At 40.6% G+C, this 22,857-nt stretch overlaps 1 protein-coding gene across 3 annotated transcripts in view; it reads left to right on the top strand.

Moving 5' to 3' along the window:
- Window positions 1-22,857, top strand: part of snx13 (sorting nexin 13) — a 28,158-nt gene that overhangs the window by 4,450 nt on the left and 851 nt on the right. For 2 of the 3 annotated variants that reach the window (XM_039820532.1, XM_039820530.1), the window contains exons 2-25: window positions 9,206-9,318; window positions 9,433-9,535; window positions 9,678-9,767; window positions 11,507-11,628; window positions 11,723-11,841; window positions 13,614-13,718; window positions 13,954-14,042; window positions 14,378-14,461; window positions 14,637-14,775; window positions 14,937-15,025; window positions 15,187-15,286; window positions 15,884-16,077; window positions 16,310-16,414; window positions 16,534-16,704; window positions 16,831-16,900; window positions 17,359-17,537; window positions 17,701-17,808; window positions 17,922-18,032; window positions 18,222-18,383; window positions 18,642-18,713; window positions 18,813-18,958; window positions 20,472-20,540; window positions 20,623-20,735; window positions 21,090-22,857. The exon at window positions 21,090-22,857 is cut by the window's right edge and continues 851 nt beyond it. In XM_039820532.1, the coding sequence (XP_039676466.1) occupies window positions 9,206-9,318; window positions 9,433-9,535; window positions 9,678-9,767; window positions 11,507-11,628; window positions 11,723-11,841; window positions 13,614-13,718; window positions 13,954-14,042; window positions 14,378-14,461; window positions 14,637-14,775; window positions 14,937-15,025; window positions 15,187-15,286; window positions 15,884-16,077; window positions 16,310-16,414; window positions 16,534-16,704; window positions 16,831-16,900; window positions 17,359-17,537; window positions 17,701-17,808; window positions 17,922-18,032; window positions 18,222-18,383; window positions 18,642-18,713; window positions 18,813-18,958; window positions 20,472-20,540; window positions 20,623-20,735; window positions 21,090-21,325 (2,889 nt within the window). In that variant the 3' untranslated portion in view covers window positions 21,326-22,857. The remainder of the gene's footprint in view (window positions 1-9,205; window positions 9,319-9,432; window positions 9,536-9,677; window positions 9,768-11,506; window positions 11,629-11,722; window positions 11,842-13,613; window positions 13,719-13,953; window positions 14,043-14,377; window positions 14,462-14,636; window positions 14,776-14,936; window positions 15,026-15,186; window positions 15,287-15,883; window positions 16,078-16,309; window positions 16,415-16,533; window positions 16,705-16,830; window positions 16,901-17,358; window positions 17,538-17,700; window positions 17,809-17,921; window positions 18,033-18,221; window positions 18,384-18,641; window positions 18,714-18,812; window positions 18,959-20,471; window positions 20,541-20,622; window positions 20,736-21,089) is intronic. The other variant, XM_039820531.1, reaches the window with a different exon arrangement.

Below are 22,857 nucleotides of genomic sequence, written 5' to 3'. Positions count from 1 at the left end.
CTGATTCAAAACTTTGGACACTTTCAGGTTGGAGAAAACTGCCATTTTCTCCAACCTGTCTCTTCTCTTAGCCCCTTACGCTCTTTCTTCATTTTGTAATCCGTCTTCATGGCATGTGTTGCCAGTAGCGTCAGCCCGGTGTGCGACAGTAATAATCCTCCATGCGGAAACACCGTGAGCGATACAACGTTGGTAACATTTATTAAACAAAGCTTTGAGGCAAATCATTTTGCATCGAGGATTTTTAGTAATCGAATTATTCGAGTTACTCAAGGAATCGTTTAAGCCCTAGAAGCAAGAAAGAGAGAAACAGGCAGATGAAAGTAGAGCTAGGCCATTAATCAATATATTAGCAAAGTAACACCCATTTCTGAAGTTATTTTATTGTTGTAGTAAAGAGAAGTGAATATGTCTCTACTTGATCCTTGGCCATTCTATTAACGCATCTGATTTTAAACAACAAATACAACCACATTTCTGCCTATCTGCATGCGCAGACCTCTTGTTTAGAGAGTTACGCTTATGTTCATGTGTTTATCCAGTGTGGGTTAGGGCTGTTGGAATGAATTCCAAAAGTCAAATATAATTTGAATAGTAAAAAAATCAATAGTGTTCGAATGCTGAAATTACTATTCAAATGTGATTTTATTTTTTTTACTTTTTTATAAATAGGTTGGCTAACGTTAGCTAATCTCCCCCTACTCATGTCACTTCTGATGAACAATAAGTTCCGGGAGTGAGAAACATAAGGCATTGTGAGCTAACGTTACGTACCGAGTAACGTTAATACAGGGGGGAGTGACAGGCTGCGGCTGGAAATCGGAAGGAGGATGGGAAATAGTTTTAATATGATTTTAAAATCAACATCCACAGAGCCAAAAATGCTTATGTTATCAATAGTTAGCGTGTTCTGGTTTCCTAACTGCGGCGTGAGTTATAGGAGCTTAGCTGGCTATGTTAGCTACAGCTGTCAGAGTTAGCCTTGACTTCATATATTACCTTTTTAACAGCTGTATTCTCAGTAACGTGACAATCTGTAAGAAACAGGTTGCTTTTAAATCACTAAAATAGTAGTGACAGCACTGTTTGGCTTAGTTATCAATGCCATTAGGATCGTCGCTAACACTATACGCACAACCGGCACATACGGGTACTTTGCTAAAACTCAAGGCTGCGCCCCCTTTTGGGGGATAGAAAACAGACGGTCCCATAGAAGTCAATGCAATTTGACGTGTGTTTGGATCATAATTTTGACAAATGTGTGTGGATTTTTTTCTTGTTAAACAGATGGTTTGTTTTATACACATGTCTAATGTTTATATTGGGACCTTGCCTGAACCTGAGCATTCACAATACCTTAATAAACTAAGTTTGATCGCCGCTGGTCTGGTCTATAGCCTGGAGCCAAAGCCCATCTATCAGGATCTATTTTAGGACATGGCAAGAGGACAAATCGAAGACCGCGGTTTTTGAATGTATTGTTGGTGCAACAAACTACTCCGCAACCTTTCGGCATAGTTATTCATTCAAAACGGTTTGTTTAAAGTAAAAGTTTGGAGCGATTTACATTTCCTCTGTCGTTACGCTGTTGTCGTCTTTGGGGAACGCGGGATTGTTTTCCCCTAAAAGTGGGCGTGAATCTGTTCAGAGACATTCTATGACGTTGCGCCGGTTGTGCGTATTGTTAGTGTTACTTAGTTTATGACAAATCGTTTTGGCTGTGCTTTCTAACATGATGTCATTGTACTGACCGAGCAACATTAGCCTTTACAACAGAGCCGCTTCAATACACTTGTTAGATAATGCTTCATTGCAGAGTTTTCCGTTTTGTGTTTGTCGCTGTGTGCATTGTGTAAAATAATGAAAACAGAAAGTGGCGTGCCAACCAACCACATGGTTATAGTGGCATTGGCAATGCATAAGTCTGAGTAGTGTAGTACTTATTTATAACAAATGGAATTTGAATGGTATTATAGAGGAAGACTGACAGCTCTAGTGTGGGTTGCGTAATAAATTGCCTAGATGTTTGGGTGTGTGCGTTCCCGATGGGCTTGGGTGTTAATCACTGGAGCAGATGGTTCATGTTTAAAACCCTGTATAAGCTGTAATGACTCAAGAGTGTAGGTTATTGTCTCAGAGCCAAGCCTCCACAGCCTCATCACCTTATCCCACACAGTCCTTATTCACTACTGCTCACGACTGACGTCCGACTGGACTCGTGTTACTCATTTGAACTACATTCAAATACTTTCTCATGTAATTTGATTGCATTTGGTAGAAGAGACTTGGACAGTATTTCTTTTACGTTGGAAAATTCACCACACTCCAAGAAAAAGTGAAATGACAAGAATTTTTTATTTATTTTCATGATAATACTGTTCATATAAAATCTGTTTGTAAACCTTTTTTTTTTTTTAAATAAAAGGTAGCTTTAAGGTTTGTTTTTTTTCAACCTGGACCCTATTTTGCTATGTGTTTGTGTCTAAGCGGTGAAACAAGCTACAATGTAACGTTAATGGGCAATTGTGCACCTTTAATCCACGTCCACAAAACGTGCTTGTTGTGCCACTGACATACTCAGATTATAAGTGTCTGACAACATTATGGAAAGGATCCCTACAGAGGTCAACCATTTTGTTAAACCGTAAGATTCTTTTTGTTTAACATGAAACAGCCCTGAAATCGCTATCACAAAACAGACTTCATACAAGGTCAACAGAAACAAAATCAAAATCAGAAGCCGGCTTAGTTGGTCTTTCCACTGCTCCAACAATAACCACTCTGGTTTGGTTGAAATAAACCCTTAATTCACCCATTTACATGTGACAATATGCTGGCTCTGTATACGCTAAAAGTATTGATTATTTAAATGGAGTCTGGTGAATTTGGCGATCTCTGCACTGTTCCTGTTAAAAAAAGTAAGGATTTTACTCTTTAACAAAAACGTCTATCTCTCGGGATCCTTTCCATAATGTTGTCAGACACTTACAATAATAATCTGAGCATGTCAGTGGCAAAAACAGAACTTTTAGTGGACAGAAATTAATGATGCACATTTGCTCCATATGATTACATTGCAGCCCGGTCCCCGACTGCTGGTTACAGCGTTCTCGCTCAATACTGGACCAATTTCAAAGATCTTTAAACTGATACATGAATTGCCCTCATATTTACTAAAACACTACTTAATGTCTGTTCTGGCAATCACAAACCCGAACCACATCTACTACATCAGTCTTGAAGGAATTTAAATGTTTAAAAAGAAAAGAAAATAAGCCAGCTCTGACCGTCTCTGGCAGTGTGCTTTTGGGTCCTGCGTACCAAGGTCAATGTTGTTCACTAAAGAGTAGTTGCTGGTTCAGGTTACTCCACAGTTATGCTACTTTATTATCACACTGTTATCGTGTGTGTCTATAATAAATACAGTCACCGGTTACCATGTAGCTTAGGCCTGGTGGTAATAAATGTCTCAGTGATGACTGCCGTGGGCTGCTGAGAGCTACTGAACCATCAGTGAAGCAACTGACTTCTCTATGATTACTGTGTGGGTCAAAGGTAAACAGAGTAGATGTGGCCAGGCAGGTCAAGTTGTTCATTGAGGTTTGCTTGAAAGTAATTTCCTAGTGTTTAATGTGGTTTTCTTGTCATGGTGACAACATTGTGGCAGATAACGGTTCATTTAAGATAGTCAGTCAGAGTTTGTGGCAGGGTATAAACTACTCTGTAAATAGCAGTCCTTTTGTATTTCTACCACTCATAGCTCAACTGTAATAATAGGCCTCTTCTTTGGCCAGCCCTGTTCTCTTCCCAGAGTCCTAACCCTGCTATTGTGACTTTGTCCCAGCCAGTTATGACTTGAGAAAGAGGGGGTAGTCCAGCCAGTTTGGACACATTCTGCAGCCCAGACACCAGTGTGTTCACATGCACTCAATACAGTTGGGCAACAACCTGATTTCCTAAACTTTATGTACATAAGAATCCTTGATTTCTTAATACGTGTAAGGAATTTAGAAAAACATGGTTAACACAGCTACATTTCTGCTGGGAGAATTCATCTTGGCCATGTAGTGTATAATGTATGTTAAACAGGCATGTTAGATGAGGTCATGTGCATGGCAAAGACTTCAGACAGGGAAATCCCTGAAAGTATCATGGAGCGATGAACTGAAACATTAGCTTTACTTCCTTTTATAAAAAAATATTTAATTTGTAAGACTGAAATTTAAAAATGCATTTAAATAATCTGGTTTCTACATTAAGGGAAACAGATGTCCTCCCTTACTATGCTGTCAGTCCAGATTCAACAAAGAAGAAAAACCCTTCATTCTTACATAAGTAATACAATTAAAATATGTCAGCCTTGGTTCAAAATATGGTAGGTGGTGGGGAAGAGAACTGATTACTGGCCAGTTACATGTAAAGGAGGGGGGATTAAGAGTAGTTGCAGTGCATGTAGATATGTTCTAATATTTCCTGGCCTAACCTGATTTCTCCCATAACCAGGTTCATAAATGAAATGGCTGTCTGCTGTGCGTCATATATTCCAAGGCGTGCTCAGAGATACTGTTGTTCTATTAATGTAATTACCCATATGTTTAAAACCAGTTCTGCTGTGTTAGCCTACGCTATGACAAGGCTTAGCATGTCTACAATATATTAAATATTAGTTGTTTGGTTTACAATGAGTAAGTAAAGTCAGGCTCAGTGGGTTCTCACTGACAGCCATTAGCATCAGGTTTTATTTTTCCAGTGTGCTGCTGTGTAATCAGCTGGTGTAGCGACCAGGGATGTCACAAGCTGATCTGCAAGATCGTAACTGGAGCCAATCAATACATTTTTTTAATAGACTGGTATCAGCTTTGTGAAGCCTGATCCGATTGAGATCCTTTGTTCAGTGTAGCCCATCGTGCTCTGTATGGATACACCACGGGCAATATGTCAGACATGTCGATATGTCAGACTTAAGCAACTAATGAAATTATAAATCCAGATAGGTCATCATGACATCCTAGTCATGAGGCATGCACTTTGACATGATCTCAGCATTGCCTTTAGATTCTCATGGATTGTTTAAAATGATGTTGAAACATTGTTTTGATTTTTAAGTGCAATGCAGGTCCTACTTATAATCAAACCTTGATAATTAGACGTAAAGTAGTAATGACATTTAGGGCTTTGTATTGGCAAGAATCTGGCTATACGTTACGTATCAAGATACGTGGGTCACGATTCAATATATTGCAATATATTTCGATACTGTGCGTAAGGCGATATATTGGGATTTTTTTTGAGTATAATTTTAGAAAAACTAATATTTAAAAAAAAGACATGATGTGCATAAAAGTCAAAGAAGTTTACTTTAGGTAAACAATTCAGTACACAGAAAATCAAACTGCCAGTTTGGGATTGTGGTTCACAGGTTCTTAGTGAGCAAATGTTTATAAGCTAAAGTAAGCCAAAGTTCAGTCATAGCTACATTGTTAGCTTCTATCAAAAAGTCAGGCATTGCTAGGCAAGGACACTAGTGGTGCGTCTCAGCATAGCCATCTAGCGGTAGGGGGTTTAATATGGGCTGAAATATGTGCCACCAGAAACTGAATTTGAATCATTTATATTTGAATTTGAATTGCTAAACTTGAATAATTGCATTGAAAAACTGAATTTGAATCACATAATTTGAAATTGTATTGTTTAATTTGAATCATTGCATTGAAAAACTGAATCTAAATAGTATAATTTGAAGTTGAATTTATTCGTTTGTAGCTGAATTCCAATACAATTTGATCTTCACTGAAACTTCAACTCTCTATATATCCTCACATTTAGTTCTCACTATTCAGATTCAGATCAGCAAATTCAATTTCAAGTTACTGAGACAGACATCCGGGTACTTGGAGGATGAAGGAAGAGCAATCGGCACAAATCGATGGATAGGTAGAGTTCAGTGGCGCAGATACACAGGACTCCTCTTCGGCCAGCACATACGTTTTGGAGCACAGCCTCGCCTTGACCCAGAGACTCATAGATAATATAATCTACCTGTTCACAATGTTCAAAATGTAATGCCTGGTGTTAGTAGGCCTAGGTTTATTAGTCACATTCTTCCACTTAAGTAAACTTAAAATGAACTATCGCTACTTAGGCTACCTTAGCCTAGCCTACTGCATGCAAAGTAGTGTGACTATCCATATTTGAAAATACATGTTAATTAATTTAATTGAATTGCATTGGTTTACTTTGTACATCAGCAAGCCTGCAATACAATGTGATGTAAGAGTCAGTCCCCTGAGTTTATACAAGATGTTTCCACATTAAAACGCAAAATAGTAAATTATTATTTGAGTCTATTTTTAATCAACTCTAATATCTGATCGTTTGTCTCCTTCCTTAGAGCGTTTATATACATATTAAAGTTAGTTTTGTTTGTGATTTAAAAGTGTAGCTTTATCATCATGTGCAGTAACAAACAAAACAAAGAGACTAATTCATGTGTTTATAAAAAGAATATTTATTATAATCAGTTCACAGATCTGAGTCCAAACAGAAACTTCACCCTTCTGAACTAAGAGGTTCTGCTTCAAAGTGAAGTTTAAACAGACTGAAATGTCCAGGCTCACTGCTCCACTATTTTCATTCATTTAGTTCTGCATGTAGTTATTTATTTAACGAGACTTAAAATCATGTTTCGTCGTCCACAGTCCGAGTCCCGCCAGACTCCCTTTAGGAAACCTGTGATTTAAACTTCAGCAAGCTGTGACAGTCCGCTCCGCTGAGTCCTGGTTCTAGTTCTCCCGGGCTTCCCTTCTCTCCAGCCGTCCCAGCAGTACGGCCCGGGCCTCCACAGCGTGGTGTCGGTTTTGGCTTCCAGGAAGCGGGCAGTGATCTCCAGATCCTGCAGCCGCGAAACGGACTCTGCTGCCCCGCTTTAGCTTCTCTCCGTCTGCCGGCCGCAGCACGCAGTGGAACTGCCCCCGAAATCTACATACAGGTCATCCTGGACTATGTGGAAGATCCTGCCGATCACCACTCTGTCTTTTGCGCGGTCCGATCTGGATCGCGGGGACCGGGCAGCAGCGGCAAAGCAGTATTCCTGCCCGGGAAAGAGACCGGCTCCGCCGTACGGAACTCTCCACCTCCCGCTGCTGCCGGAGCTTAGATTGCAGGTCCAAGGCGGCATATATATCATAAAACACATTCTCACCTGTGAACTGTTATCCCTTGCTGTTTTTTTTTTGTCATTTCTTTCGTTCCAACATCCAAAAACAGTTTGGCATCTTTAGTGCTAATCCTGCGCCACTGAACTCTACCTATCGATCTGCGCTCGATTGCTCTTCCTTCATCCTCCAAGTACCCGGATGTCTGTCTCAGTAACTTGAAATTGAATTTGCTGATCTGAATCTGAATAGTGAGAACTGAATGTGAGGATATATAGAGAGTTGAATTTTCAGTGAAGATCAAATTTTATTAGACTTCAGTTACAAACGAATAAATTCAATTTCAAATTGTGATTCAAATTCAGTTTTTCAATGCAATTATTCAAGTTTAGCAATTCAAATTCAAATATAAATGATTCAAATTCTGTTTCTGTTGGCACATATTTCAGCCCATAGTTTAAACCCAACATAAACGTGAACCACTGTCTTACATGAATATTTTTGCACGTAAACTAAAAATTTAATAAATCGATATTGCGTTTTTGAAAATCGATACAGTATTGCAAAATAAAATATTGCGATACTCAAGTGTATCAATTTCTTTCTTACACCCCTAATGACATTCTTAAACACTGTTCTCCATAGTAGGCTTATGCAGTGACCTGTGTTCAGTGGTTCTTTCACCTGCATTTTTTAAAACATAGTATTCCTTAGTAATAAATACAATTGTGGATTTGCATGTTCATAGAGCCACAGGTTGTACTAATCCTTTTTTTCACACATTTCTATAATACTGACCATATTCCTCAACAGTAGTTTGCTATGCATTGATTGTCAAGAGCCTCCCCGTGTGTCGTGTTTGTGCTATACATTATAAGCTGGCTGGCCCAGTTGGCAGCATGTGTCATCTTATTGTCTATTGCTGGCTGTGGCAGAGAGAACAATGTCTCAGTGTCCTGAGGAAGCTCTATCTGTCCCTATCTGGCTCCACCAGTGGAGCGGTTTATCTAAGGAACTCTAGAATGAATGTAGGTCAGCTGAAGATCATCACTGCTGATCACCATGGTGTCTGCCTATCTGATGGCTCCACAGTCAGAGAGTAAGCTTTATATAGTGTGTGACTCTGTGAGAGTTTTTCACTTCTAACCACCATTGTGTAGATGGCTGCATTTTTCACATTAACTAATGAAACTGTATATTATAGTACTTTGCTAAGGTTTGCATGACCTAATAGTCCAGCTTGCATTTGCTGGGGCTGTCAAGTTTGTCAAGTTTGTTTTGTTCTATGGCAGGCTCATCCTTCACAAAACAACCCCCATCATGCATACACACACTGTTTAGCCTGACTGATACTGGATTTTAGGTATTTCAGGTATCGATATCTAAATTTTAGGTTTAAGTTTCTGGTGTATTTTAATTGCAATGATCGCATCTGTAACATTGGCATAGTATGGGAAATAATGGATCTACTCAAGTAACATGGAGAACTGGGGACACAGTTGCAAACAAGAGCTTAGTTTCCTGCACTGACAATAACAGGAAAACCATAGGATGTGACACACGAGTATGCACACACACACACACACACAGTCTATGCCTAATACTCTCTAACAATCAAACCCACTACCCTGTGTGTCTTTTTAAATAATCTTTTCCTGTGCCGACATCTAAAGTGTAGAATGGTGTTTTTCCTGTGGATGACGCAATTGTCTAATAATCTTTTTTTAGTCTGTATCAGAGTGCTGCTGATTTATTGGTACTTTTTCTTTACAATGGGGTGAGCAGTCGAGTCCACACAGTTTTATGTGGAGAATTGATAATTGATTTATGCAGGGATTTTTTTATATATCGGAAGGACTTTTTATTTTTGGAGGTTGGTCTTAGTTTGCATATTAAAAGATCTGTCATTAAGTGACAGAAGATGGCTTGATCAGGCATTACTGATGGAATCTTTCTTCTGACCAACTCTAATGATCTCCAGATGGGTTGAAGTATAAGCTGAAGTGCATGAAGTATTTAGCCTGTGTTTTGTGTTTGTGTGTGTGTTTTAGGCCAGTCTGTCCATCTGGGGATGGGGGGGTCTTGGAGTCGTGCTGTTCCTCGTCACCTTTGGACCCTTTGCCATATTCTACCTGGCCTTTTATATCTTCTGCTTCATTGGAGGGTGAGCAGGAAGACCAGTAAACCGTCCATCATGTCTTTACATAAGCAAGCTCTCTCTTATTAACCACAACACCTGATCGATCCGTTTTCTCTCATTCTCACTTCTGTTTTTCAGGGGCTTTGCGGTCACTCTGCTGTATGGAAAGATCAACTCAGAGAAACACCTGGAAAAGTGCGAGCAGTCTTACTTGCCACCCACACAAATTGGTATACTAAAGGTAAAAGCATGCTTTAGCACACATACATTTTGACCTCGCCTACATAAACAAATTAATTAATCAAGTTCCTTTGTTGAAGTCTGCTCGGCAGTTACCAAGCAGATCATAAAAGTTCCATTGATTGTGTTTTTGTCACCTTCAGACATTGGATGAAATGAAGCTGGAGATGAAGCCCATAAAGATTGACCGGAGACTGACTGGCTCCAGTTTCATAGATGAACCACTACAACAGGTGTGTGTGCGTGTGCGTGCGTGTTCGCATTATAAATGTCACAAATCCTAGCCCAGGTCAGCAATTTCACAGCCTCAAGCCAGAAAGTAGTCATCACTGTCAAACACTGCATACCTAAAGCCCTAACGCCTCAGTGTCTCCCATTCAAAAGAGGTTGGTTCCTTGTGTTTTGTGTCATTGGATTTGATTTGAGCAGGATGTCTGTCAGCTGATTAATGCTGGCTATTGTCCGGCAAAAAAAATGCATTTTTCCAACAAATGAAAATAAAATCAACTAAAAGCTCCGGAAAAAAATATGACTAAATTAATTAATGGCTTTATTAAATTATAATGGGTACTGACAACATGTGTGGCTGACACACATTCTCCTTAACATTGAATGAATTTAAGTTCTGCTTCTGTATTTTTGTGAGGATGAGAGATAGGTCACTTATTACTAGTAAGCATCTTCATACATCATTTGATTGATTTAGTAGTTAATAAACAGCTGTAGTGTTTTTCATAGTTAATTACTATGTCTACAAAACAATATTTAAATGTATTCTAGATTACTTAAATCATGTAAGCAGGTAATGCTCTACTTGTGTGTCCAGAAAGTGGAACTGAAACTTTCTGTACTGGTACACTGTCAGTGTTGCACCAAACCTCTCTTCATCATGTGGCTCAAGTAAAAGACTGTTGCAGGTTGAACTGTAATAGTTTCACTCTGGCTGTGAGTCTGCTGGTAATTGACTCAGAATCTTTTTCAGCTCAACGCATTCGTAAATAGATCTTCGGTTAGGCTGCGAGTGTCAGTCGGCGTTGCAGCCAGGGAAAATGAGCTTAGTAGCTTTTGTCTGATCACATTTTTTCTTTCCACCCTATCCTGTGGTTACAACACTTTCTGCTGAAAACAAGCTTTTAGCATGTTGTCCTCAGTAAAGCAGCGTAGCTGGCAGAGTTAAGTGCAGACACAGCAGTTTGTGATGGTCAGATGACACTAACTGCTCTACTATGGTGCTTCTGTTCTCCCTTTCTCCCTGGGAGTGCACACTAATCATTTCAGCAGCATATGAACCTTGAGATCTTTAGCACAGCTAAACATGACATCATGTAAACCTGGGTCATGCTCTCTGTAAGACATTTATGTTCTTGATTTTTCTGTTTGTTTCTTTTCTCATCTGCACAAACACTTTCATGACAAAGTCCTACCTCCCTCTGCAGCTTATAAAGTAGCAGCCTATAATGACCGTTAAAGATGCAGTAGGTGAGACTTATAAAACTAACTTTGTCATATTTGCTGAAACTGACCCTATGTTCGAGTAGAAGTACATGAAGCAGATAATTTAAAAACATCCGGCTCCTCTGGCACCACCTACAGCCTGTAGTGCGATTTGCAAAAATCACAATCCTACCTACAGCACCTTTAACATTGATTCATATGTTTCCTTGATTTAATCATACTACTCAGCTCAATCCCTACTGTATGCAACGGTACAACTAAATGATTGATTTACCCAGCTTTCCTAGGACCTGAAAGCCCAGTAATCTGTTCTACAAGACAATGATAATCAACACATTTAATTGTGTTTCACTTATTTACAAATTTACCCATCTCACACTTAAATCTTGTACAGCATTTAATTAACCCCCTCCTCAATCCCTCTGTTTTCTTTCCACTCCCCTCAGTCCAGCTCATTGTTTGGTTGTTTTTACTAAATTTCTTTTCTGTTTTTCTCCATATTTCTTTGCCTCTATAGGTGATCCAGTTTGCCCTGAGAGATTATATCCAGTACTGGTACTACACTCTGAGCGAGGATGAGTCCTTCTTATTGGAGATCAGACAGACGTTGCAGAATGCCCTCGTCGAGTTTTCTACACGGTACAAGCCGTGCATACGTTTTCTGTCTTGATATTAAATGTCTTATTCAAACCAATTTTTATTTTTCAAATTTCTACATTATTTCTGTGCCAAGGTCCAAAGAGGTGGACTGGCAGCCTTACTTCACCACTCGCCTGGTGGACGACTTTGCCACCCATTTACGTGTCTTTAGAAAAGCCCAGGATCGCCTCGCTGACAGAGAGGACAAGCAAAGTAAGCATACATATTCACACACACACTTGCTTTCTCACTCACAGTTGTCATTAATATGTTTGGCATGTCACCTGAGTTGAGTCAGCTTGTCTTTAACAATGATTGTGATGATTCACTTCTGAGCTCAGAGTTTGGTGATCCTTTGATAGACTACACAATACAGTGGGGCAAAAAAGTATTTAGTCAGCCACCAATTGTGCAAGTTCTCCCACTTAAAAAGATGAGAGAGGCCTGTAATTTTCATCATAGGTACACTTCAACTATGAGAGACAAAATGAGAAAAAAAAAAATCCAGAAAATCACAGTGTAGGATTTTTAATGAATTTATTTGCAAATTATGGTGGAAAATAAGTATTTGGTCAATAACAAAAGTTCATCTCAATATAGACCTCCATGCAGATCTCCTCTAGAGCAGTGATGTTTTGGGGCGGTCGCTGGGCAATACGGACTTTCAACTCCCTCCAAAGATTTTCTATGGGGTTGAGATCTGGAGACTGGCTATGCCACTCCAGGACCTTGAAATGCTTCTTACGAAGCCACTCCTTCGTTGCCCGGGCGGTGTGTTTTGGATCATTGTAATGCTGAAAGACCCAGCCACGTTTCATCTTCAATGCCCTTGCTGATGGAAGGAGGTTTTCACTCAAAATCTCACGATACATGGCCCCATTCATTCTTTCCTTTACACGGATCAGTCGTCCTGGTCCCTTTGCAGAAAAACAGCCCCAAAGCATGATGTTTCCACCCCTATGCTTCACAGTAGGTATGGTGTTCTTTGGATGCAACTCAGCATTCTTTCTCCTCCAAACACAACGAGTTGAGTTTTTACCAAAAAGTTCTATTTTGGTTTCATCTGACCATATGACATTCTCCCAATCCTCTTCTGGATCATCCAAATGCTCTCTAGCAAACTTCAGACGGGCCTGGACATGTACTGGCTTAAGCAGGGGTACACGTCTGGCACTGCAGGATTTGAGTCCCTGGTGGCGTAGTGTGTTACTGATGGTAGCCTTTGTTACTTTGGTCCCAGCTCTCTGCAGGTCATTCACTAGGTCCCCCACGTGTGGTTCTGGGATTTTTGTTCACCGTTCTTGTGATCATTTTGACCCCACGGGGTGAGATCTTGCGTGGAGCCCCAGATTGAGGGAGATTATCTGTGGTCTTGTATGTCTTCCATTTTCTAATAATTGCTCCCACAGTTGATTTCTTCACACCAAGCTGCTTACCTATTGAAGATTCAGTCTTCCCAGCCTGGTGCAGGTCTACAATTTTGTTTCTGGTGTCCTTTGACAATTCTTTGGTCTTTGGAGTTTGGAGTGTGACTGTTTGAGGTTGTGGACAGGTGTCTTTTATACTGATAACAAGTTCAAACAGGTGCCATTAATACAGGTAACGAGTGGAGGACAGAGGGGCCTCTTAAAGAAGAAGTTACAGGTCTGTGAGAGCCAGAAATCTTGCTTGTTTGTAGGTGACCAAATACTTATTTTACCGAGGAATTTACTAATTAATTCATTAAAAATCCTACAATGGGATTTTCTTGATTTTTTTTCTCATTTTGTCTCTCATAGTTGAAGTGTACCTATGATGAAAATTACAGGCCTCTCTCATCTTTTTAAGTGGGAGAACTTGCACAATTGGTGGCTGACTAAATACTTTTTTGCCCCACTGTAAGTGGTGCAGAAAATTTTCTCCATAAAGTTTTTGATTAAGTCAAATTATTAGAATTTAGATATTAGTGGTGATAATGACAATGACAGAGAGTGATGTCTGAACAGGGGACATAACTGAGGAGCTGGTGGACTCCTTCTTTGAGGCCGAGGTGGAGATGGAAAGGAAGATTTGTCGAGACGTAGTGTGCACTTCACACAAAGATGAAGAAGGTAAACACACTTCTGTAATGTGTCTAGACTTACAGTTCGAACTGCCATGAAGAACTCTTCACGCGCGTGTTGCTGTTTGATGCTGTAACTAGTAAACTCTGTGTGTGTGTGTGTGTGTGTGTGTGTGTGTGTGTGTGTGTGTGTGTGTGTGTGTGTGTGTGTGTGTGTGTGTGTGTGTGTGTGTGTGTGTGTGTGTGTGTGTGTGTGTGTGTGTGTGTGTGTGTGTGTGTGTCAGGTTTTCTTCGGGACTTGTGTGAGTTGCTTCTTTATCTGTTACTACCTCCTGGAGATTTCCACAACAAGAACATGAGATACTTCCTAAGGGTGAGTGCACACAAACAAACACAAAATATCTCTCTCATTTACAATGTCTCTCAAATGATCACAACACACGTGACTTCATTGGTCTGAGATGCAAAAGTGAGGTGAGAAATCACATATTCAGTTACACAATATGTCATACAACCTGTGTTGTTAATTTATCACGGTTGAGCCACCAGCCAAAAGCTGCCACTTTGGCTGCAAGCCAGCCATGAGTATTATTTTCCAACAACAGGCTCCTGAATAAACTACAATGCCGTACCAGACCACATGATGCCATGTTTGTAGCGTAAATTGTTGTGAGCGAACCTGAACATGTCTATGATGTTTTTTTTAAGGAGGTGCTGGCGCGTGGTGTGCTACTTCCTCTGATCAACCAGCTTAGCGACCCAGATTACATCAACCAGTTTGTCATCTGGATGGTGAGAGTTGACACTCACACCCATCCATGCCTCCTACCTATTAGCCATTATTTGAACTGATTGAACACTATTTGTGTATATAATATAAAAATAAACAAAAAAAATCAAGAAAGCAAATGAAGTGGGACAGAAACAGCGACATGGCATGTATGTTATGGATGTGATTTTTGTATAGATACGGGACTCCAGCTGTAACTATGAAGCCTTCATGAACATCCTGAAGCTGACAGATAAGCCTCCTGAGCTGGAAGCCGTCAAGGACAAGGTGCTAGAGGAGCTGCAGTACCTCCGCTCTCTGGACACCGCAGGAGATGGTGGGCACTCACTTTTTTTCTCATTGACATACAGAGACATTCACTAATGAAACTAATTCACCATTTGAGCAGGAAGCTACAAAGCCCATATGTAAAGCGGGGCTCAATAAATGCACTGCTTTCATTTCCTCCCTTGATGTCTTTGTTTCTCTGTCCTTTAGACATCAATGTGATTAAGAACCAGATTAACAGTCTTCTGTTTGTGAAGAAGGTGTGTGAGACCAGGATCCAGAGACTGCACTCTGGCAAGGTGAGAAACTGCAGCACAACCGTATAATGCTTACTAATGCACTAATTGTTAGTTTGATGGTAAAACATTGTCTGCAAGTACCAGCTGCAATTGTTCAAAGTCAGTTTATTAATTACATTTTGTGTATCATACTTTACTTATCCCTTTCCTGTCTTATGTAGGAGGTGGATGCCTTGAAGCTGGCAGCCAACTTTGGCAAGCTATGTGTTATCCCACTGGATCACATCCTCATCCACAACATAGCCCTGCAGTTCTTCATGGGTAATTCTGGACATGCATCATTTCAAGGCCTTAACCCTGAACATTTCTGTTAATCATCTTTATAATCCATTACTTATTCCATTTCTCTAGAATGTATAACTCCAACCTGTCTGGTTAGGCACACACTTCTTTTCAGTCCCAGACCTTGTCAGAGACCTTAAAAGGTCACTTTACATATCAGATTACAGTAGTATGTTTGTGTGTTTGCGTTTATGTGCAAACTAAGGACTCAAGCCAAGTTATGTCAGATGTTTTTATGGAAAATGAGCAAGTGCCAACAGTCTAATCGGTATGGCTGGTTCTGTCATTTAAAATTTTAATATGACTTTTTAAATAAATGGGTTTAGATCACTAAAACTCACACATTGTAACCAGCCACAGTAAAAAGTATTATAACCTTCATATCATATTATCCAAAGGAGTTTACTAAGAGTGGAACAGTAGATGGATCTTTAGTTACAAGGTCACCAGAGACCACAGGCAGCCAAAAATACCAAGTGCTTAATGTTAAAGGCACAGGCCTAGTTACTACGCATGTATGTGTAACCAAAGTGCTATAGTAGACGGACGCCAACTCTTATGTGTCTGTTGATCCAGATTTCATGCAGGCAGCAGGTGCCCAGGCAGAGTTGTTCTTCTGGCTCACAGTGGAGGGCTACAGGGTAACGGCACAGCAGCAACTGGAGGCCATGCAGGGCTGGCAGAAAGATGGCAAAAAGCAGCCCTGCGCCACCAAGGGGCTGCTAAAGGCCGCTGCACTGGGTGTCTATGAACAATACCTCTCGGACAAGGTGGGAGGCGTGTTAAGATCACATGAGTGTTTCACGCCAAAAGTAATTTTAGCCATTTTCAACACTTAAAATGTTTGTCAGAAGATCAGATTATACATATTTCCTGTAATTTCTTGGTAAATTTCAAACAAATGCTCTTGCTTAACAGCACTGCGCTCATTAGCCTGTAAGGTCGAATATTTTGAGAAAGTGTCCTACAATATCGATCTTCTCTTCTTTTCAAACCCAACAGGCGTCTCCCAGGGTGCAGGTGGACGAGGCATCCGTAACAATACTAGGGGAGAAGCTACAGAAAGATGACCCTACACCAGAGATATTTGATGAAATCCAGAGAAATGTACTAACTCTTTTCTTTTATCTGCATAAGAGGGAATTTTATGAATCATATAAAATATAAAAAAGAAAGAGAGTTTTTCACTGTATTTTCTTGATCTTTTACGCACATATTTATCCCAGGTGTATGACATGATGCTACGTGATGAGCGCTACTACCCCTCATTCAAGCAAAGTCCTCTTTACGTCCGCATGCTAGCAGAGCTGGACATGTTGAAAGAGCCGAGCTACCGGGGATCTGATGACGGTGATGGAGAATCCTTCAATGGCTCTCCCACAGGAAGCATAAACATAGTAAGTCTTCTTCACTTCCTGTTGCAGGGCTCAGAAAAATGCTGATGTAGAGACACGTCCAGCATTCTTTTTGTCGCCCATCATCAGCTGCTTAGTTAAATGATGACTTGTTTCTTGGGATTTTAGTCTTTGGACGACTTGTCAAACTCCTGCCATGATGAATCTATGCACCTACATGCTTTCATCTCCGACACAGGTATGTGTGTACACACACACACACACACACACACACACACACACACACACACACACACACACACTTTAAGTCACTCTGGCACTTTATGCTTGGTGTGATTACAAAAAGAGTGTGTGAATTTGTTGTGTGTATCAGGTATCTGTTAGTCCTTCCCTGGCCGGCATGTTTTTTTTATTTCAACTTTTCACCTCTGAACTCCATTCATTATGTCTGCTTTGTCACTTCATACTGTTCCAGTATTCTTTATTTCTTTCATTTTATCACCTACACTGTTTTTCTGTTCTTTCTTTTTCTTCCTCTTCCCTCCCTTACCTTTCCTGTCATTCTGTCACATTTCCATCCCTTTTATCACATTTCCACACCCTCTGCTCTGCATTCTTTCTTTTGCTTGCTCTTCCTCTCTGCACACACTTTGAACCTGCACATTCCCATTTTGGATATAATGCCGGGCGGGGTAGCTGACGCTTGTCTCCCCGGCTTTTGGGGTACCGCAGGGGTTTGCAATGACCACGGTAAGACCTACGCGCTGTACGCCATCACTGTGTTCAGACGCAACCATGACGGCAGTGAGGACTGCTGGAAGACCTATCGCCGCTACTCAGACTTCCACGACTTCCATATGAGGATCACTGAACAGGTAGGGGTGTGTGAGAGTGTGTGTGAGAGTGTGTGTGAGAGTGTGGGATACGATGTTTGTGTACCAGTTGTTCAGTAGTCAGGAACATTTCTACCCGAGAAAAAAGTTAACCTCTCATGAACTCGGTTGTCTCTTTCTGAGTGTTCCATATCTGCTGTTTCAGTTTGAAAACCTGGCGTCGATCCTTAAGCTGCCAGGGAAGAAGACATTCAACAACATGGACAGAGACTTCTTGGAGAAGAGAAAAAAAGACCTCAATGCTTATCTACAGGTAACAATTTGATGTTAGTGTTGACTAGTCAAATATTGAATGCCTCTTATTGTCTTGCATCATTTTGTAGAGTGCATATCAATAACGTGTGTGTGTGTGTGTGTGTGTTCCAGTTGCTGCTGAACCCAGAAATGGTGAAGGCCTGTCCAACTCTGATTCCTTATGTCTATGACTTCCTAGAGAACAAGGCCTACAGCAAGGGGAAGGGGGAGTTTGCACGCAAGGTCACTACATTTTCTTTTAGGAATAAGTGTTTCACTGTCACTTATTTACTATAAAATAACTGCAATTTTATAATATATATAGTTAATAATATATAAATGCATACTCTTTGCATTTATTTCATCACAGATATGAGTGGCTGTACTTAACATATTACTAATTTGTGACTTTTTGTTGTATTCCCCTATCAGATAGACACATTTGTAAATCCTCTGAGGAGTTCCATGAGAAACGTGTCCAACGCGGTGAAGGGCCTGCCAGATAGTCTGGCTGAGGGCATGACCAAGGTGTCTGATAACATGGGCCGCATGTCAGAAAGACTGGGTCAGGACATCAAACAGTCCATACTCAAGGTAACACCATCACGTAGAGCAAGTACTAGTCTACTTTATCAGTGTAAAAAGTGTATTTTTTCTGTTTGATATGGTCTGTTAGCTTTAAACCTAATCACTTGGCTGTGGTTATAATGATTGGACTCCTTATAGGGCACCAGTCCTGGCCCTGTGGCCTCTATTTCTGTAAATTAACCAGTTTCCTCTTGCCCTCACTGTTCTGACAAGTTAAGTTCATCCATCTTATGACTATCCACTGTCCTCTTTTTTTTTTTCCAGGTGCCTCCACTCCTCCCCAAGTCTGACATTGACCCTGAACACTGTCGAGTCTCTGCTCAGCTTGATGACAACGTGAGTCAATGGGCATTTTTGGTGTTTGTTTAAGTTCTTTAATTTCCTTGGGCTTTTAGTTATTTAAATGGTCATTTATATGTCTATTTGTGTGTCCAGGTGGATGATAACATCCCTCTGAGGGTAATGCTGCTACTGATGGACGAAGTGTTTGACCTTAAGGAGAAAAACCAGTGGCTGCGCAGGAACATTAAGAACCTGCTGCAGCAGCTCATCAGGGCCACGTATGGAGACACTATCAACAGGTCAGAGACACAAAATACACAGAGCAGACTAAAATACAGTTCACAGACCTACGGAAAGTATAGGCACATATACAGAAGACCAGTTTAGAAATGTTTTATGTATTGTATTGTAGTTGTAGTTATTACTTAATTTCTGCGCCCACCAAATCATGTCTATAAATGATTCCAAACTCAATCAGACCTATTAACAATCTTTTAGAACTTAATTTGGTTTAAGAATGATGGTTAACTTGAAGTATTTCCTGCAGGAGTAATGTGAAAAGAGATGACTACATTTAAACCAAAATACAGTATTTCAGACTAGATGTGTAACAGTACACAAAGGTTTATACCCCCAATTAGGAGTTACGGTACTAGTGATTGGAATCGGACGATTTACTGTCATTGGCCCATTGGCAAATAATGGTGATATGCAGTTTGCAAAAAATAATCCTGTGACATTTCAAGAGGAGGTGTGGCTGCAAAGGCAGAGGGACCACAGGGTTAGCTAACATTAGCTGTTCCCAGACAACTGAGATGGTTTTGCCTTTTTTTTGCTCACCAAACGCTGCTGCCATCTTTACTCGCGCTGAGTTTTTAAATTTCAGCGGATGATATGCACACGACTTGCCTCCCTGACTGGCTTCGGGAGGGGCAGATGTGCGCATGCGCGTGTCATTCAGAAGACAAGACAAAATAAGAGTGTTCTTGCAAAACAGAACATGGCAAAATAATCAGTTTTTTCTCGATTATACTATTTTGGTGATCGTTGGGAGCTGAACTAGAAATCGGAATTCAATTAATTGCACAGCCCTACGATCAAGATGGTTTAATATTTTTTTATAATGAGATTTATTTGTTTACCTGGCCGATAATAAAATAACAAGTATCAACATCAGCCAAATTAAAATCCTACACATCAGTATTGGCTGAGAAATCTGCAATCGGTGCATCCCTACTTAAAACTGAAAAGCATCTCTTTTGCTATGAAACTCTTTCTCCGTTGCTATTGTAGCTAACCGGGAATCTGCAGGTGGGACTTCCAGCTCTGGCATTTGATTTGCGCTCGCCATAGTGTAACTGACCTCACTCCATTCCGCTGGTTGTGCTTACCTCAGCACATGTTGCTAGTGGCATAAGGCTAAAGATTTTTAGGCAGAACTCATAGGTGTGAACTTTGGTTCCACATTAGTTGCATCAATTTACATACAGTGTATTCTGCATGCGGCTTCGGACTGTGACCCCCGGACTGTGACGGTTCAGTACGAATACACAAACAGTTATAGCCCTATCTCAGACAAACATCTCATGACCTAAGACATCAGTATCTTTTATTGCAGAACCAGTTCCACACAAGCAAACGTTATAATAGGATTAAAGTTCACAGATCACAGGATGTTTACACACACCTAAACTGAACACAAGTATGTTCAGAGCTTCAGAAAACATCTCAGAAGTCTTGTACACAAAATAAAGAGCAGTAAATGGCATTACACAGAGCACACCATGAATCATCTTTCCTTTGTCTCTGTAGGAAAATTGTGGATCATGTGGACTACTTGACCTCACCTGAGCAGGTTGCAGACTACGTCAAGAAGTTCAGGTAACCTCTCCCTTTTTCTTTCAGTAACTCTAATTGGTCAGAAGAATTATGAGTAACCTTTAGTGGCTCTGTCTCTTTATAGGGATTCCTACTGGCCCAACGGTATTCTGGCTGAGACGGCGCCACGTCGCGACAAGAGCATCCGCATGAGAACACGAATAGCTGCCAAGACCAGTCTGCTGGGCATCATGCCAGGTGAAAACACACGTTATCTAGACATTACCCAGCCCCATTTGAGACTGTGACTGTCTCATCTATTTCATCCTTGAGGCCCTCTCTCTTGTACTGAAAACCTAACTGAAACCTACTGTTGGAAAACGCTTCCGATCAAGCATAAATCCAGAGAGGTGTATATGAGCATAACAGAAAAGGAAGAGGACACACAAGGATTTTAGTAGTTGTCTTTTATCTGTTTCTTTGCACCTTTTCATTTTGTAAAAGATTTGGTTTGCTACACTTACATTGTGAGCTTGGGGCAAAAATAAAACCCCTGCCTTCCTTTAGGGTTTGTGCACACTCCTGACCACTATATTTCTGTCCCTACCTCAGACGAGCTGAAGCACATCATCGGAGCGGACACCACGAGAAAGGGCATACTCCGCGTCTTCGACATGTTTCAGTACCAACCCACGAACCGTCGGCTAGTCTACGTTTTCCTGGAGGGCTTCTTGGAGACGATGTTCCCCCTGTACAAATTCCCCGAGCTCTTTGTCAAGCTGCACTCCCGCTCACCACGCATCCACAGATATAGCCAGAAACTCAAATCCTCCTCTCTCAAGAGGTGACAGGAGAGGACACAGGCGGCGGTACATGGGCCGACTAGACACACACAGACTTGAGAGCTAAGAATGGGTGGGGCTTGATGTGAACATTGGGGTATGTGTGTGTGATTTCTGCCCTTCCACTTTCCTCACACACTCTTTTCAGTGAAAACACTCCACTTATCTAGCTGGTTATTTCTGTCAAGACAGAACTGAAGGATGAACAACACACTCTTTCCTCCTCTCACTCTGTGTGACACACACACACACATACATGCAAACATAAATCCTGTAGTTTGCACCCAGACTGAAAATGGTCTTTTCTTATAGTTTAGATATTTTCCCTCTTCCTTTTAGGACTTTTTAGTTGTGTTTAGCTTTATCCTGGGCCAGCCAATGCTGCTTACTCCTAGTCCAGAGAGCAGACCACAAATACTGTATTGTTTTTAAACTACTAGAGTAGATAGCATAGACCCACACCTTGCCTTACCTTCCCGCTTCTGTCTTTTGGCCAGCACTCTCTACCATCTCAATGACCTGGCAATTCGGCTGTTGTCAAACTTACCTTTATGCTGTAGACATTTCATCTGCAAAAGCTGCACACTTGTAAACATGCAACAATATTTGTTTTCATAGCAACCAAATATGTCAATAGCACTGGGTTAAAAAGGCGCTGTTTTTAAAATGCGACTGAACAAATATGGGTCGAAAGAGATGATTTAGATTTTTTTCAGCCTCAAAGCCTCTCTTGAGACATGAGTTGTTGTTTTTTTTTCTCTTTCCAAGTTACATTATCTGTACCACCCATGATTCTGAAAGAATAGATCCACATCCCCTTTAACGCTACTGTCATAACCTGGGATGACCAAAGCTCATGCTGTTCCATTCGTGTGTGTGCACTGGTTTGACATTGGGATACTCTGAACATTACTGTGCTTCACATCCTTAATCATGTGAGGAAAGAGAATGCAAAGTTGACCTTTACCGACTTAAAAGGTGAGGCTGTGAGGACAAACTGAAGTGTGTTATAGTTGTGGGAGGCTCAGCTCTGGCTCTCCAAGTGCACTATCAAAGAATGTACTCTCTGGTCTAGTGTATTTGGCTTGTGTAGAATTTTGTGTGAGTGAGTGGGTGTGTGTGGGTGTGTGTGTGTGTGTTTTAGCACGAAGATGCAACCCTATACAGTCAAAACCTGTGCCAGTGTGAGCTAGTGAACCAGCCTTAAAACTATAAACAGTGTATACTGACCAAGAGACGCACGCTAGACATAGCTCTCCGTCACTCGACTGAACGTTACAAGGAAATCAAGATAAAGATATGGAGATATATCCCTAATCACTTTTATTCAGAAAAATGTCTTTAATTTTGTGCAATATTTTTTTTCTTCCTTTAATGCATGTGCATTTTGAATCATTGTATTCTGAAAAAAGTAATTATTTGGGTTTTAATAATAGAAAACATGAAAGAAGCTTCCCCAGAAATGTCTTCTTATACGAACAACTTTACATTCCGTTGTTGTAAAAGTACAATGTTTATTTTACGGACTTGTTTTAAAA

Source organism: Perca fluviatilis, chromosome 13 (genome assembly GCF_010015445.1).
Source record: "Perca fluviatilis chromosome 13, GENO_Pfluv_1.0, whole genome shotgun sequence".
NCBI classification, from domain to species: Eukaryota; Metazoa; Chordata; class Actinopteri; order Perciformes; family Percidae; genus Perca; species Perca fluviatilis.
Note: the sequence above shows the minus strand (reverse complement) of the source record. Positions and strands in the feature narration are given on the sequence as shown.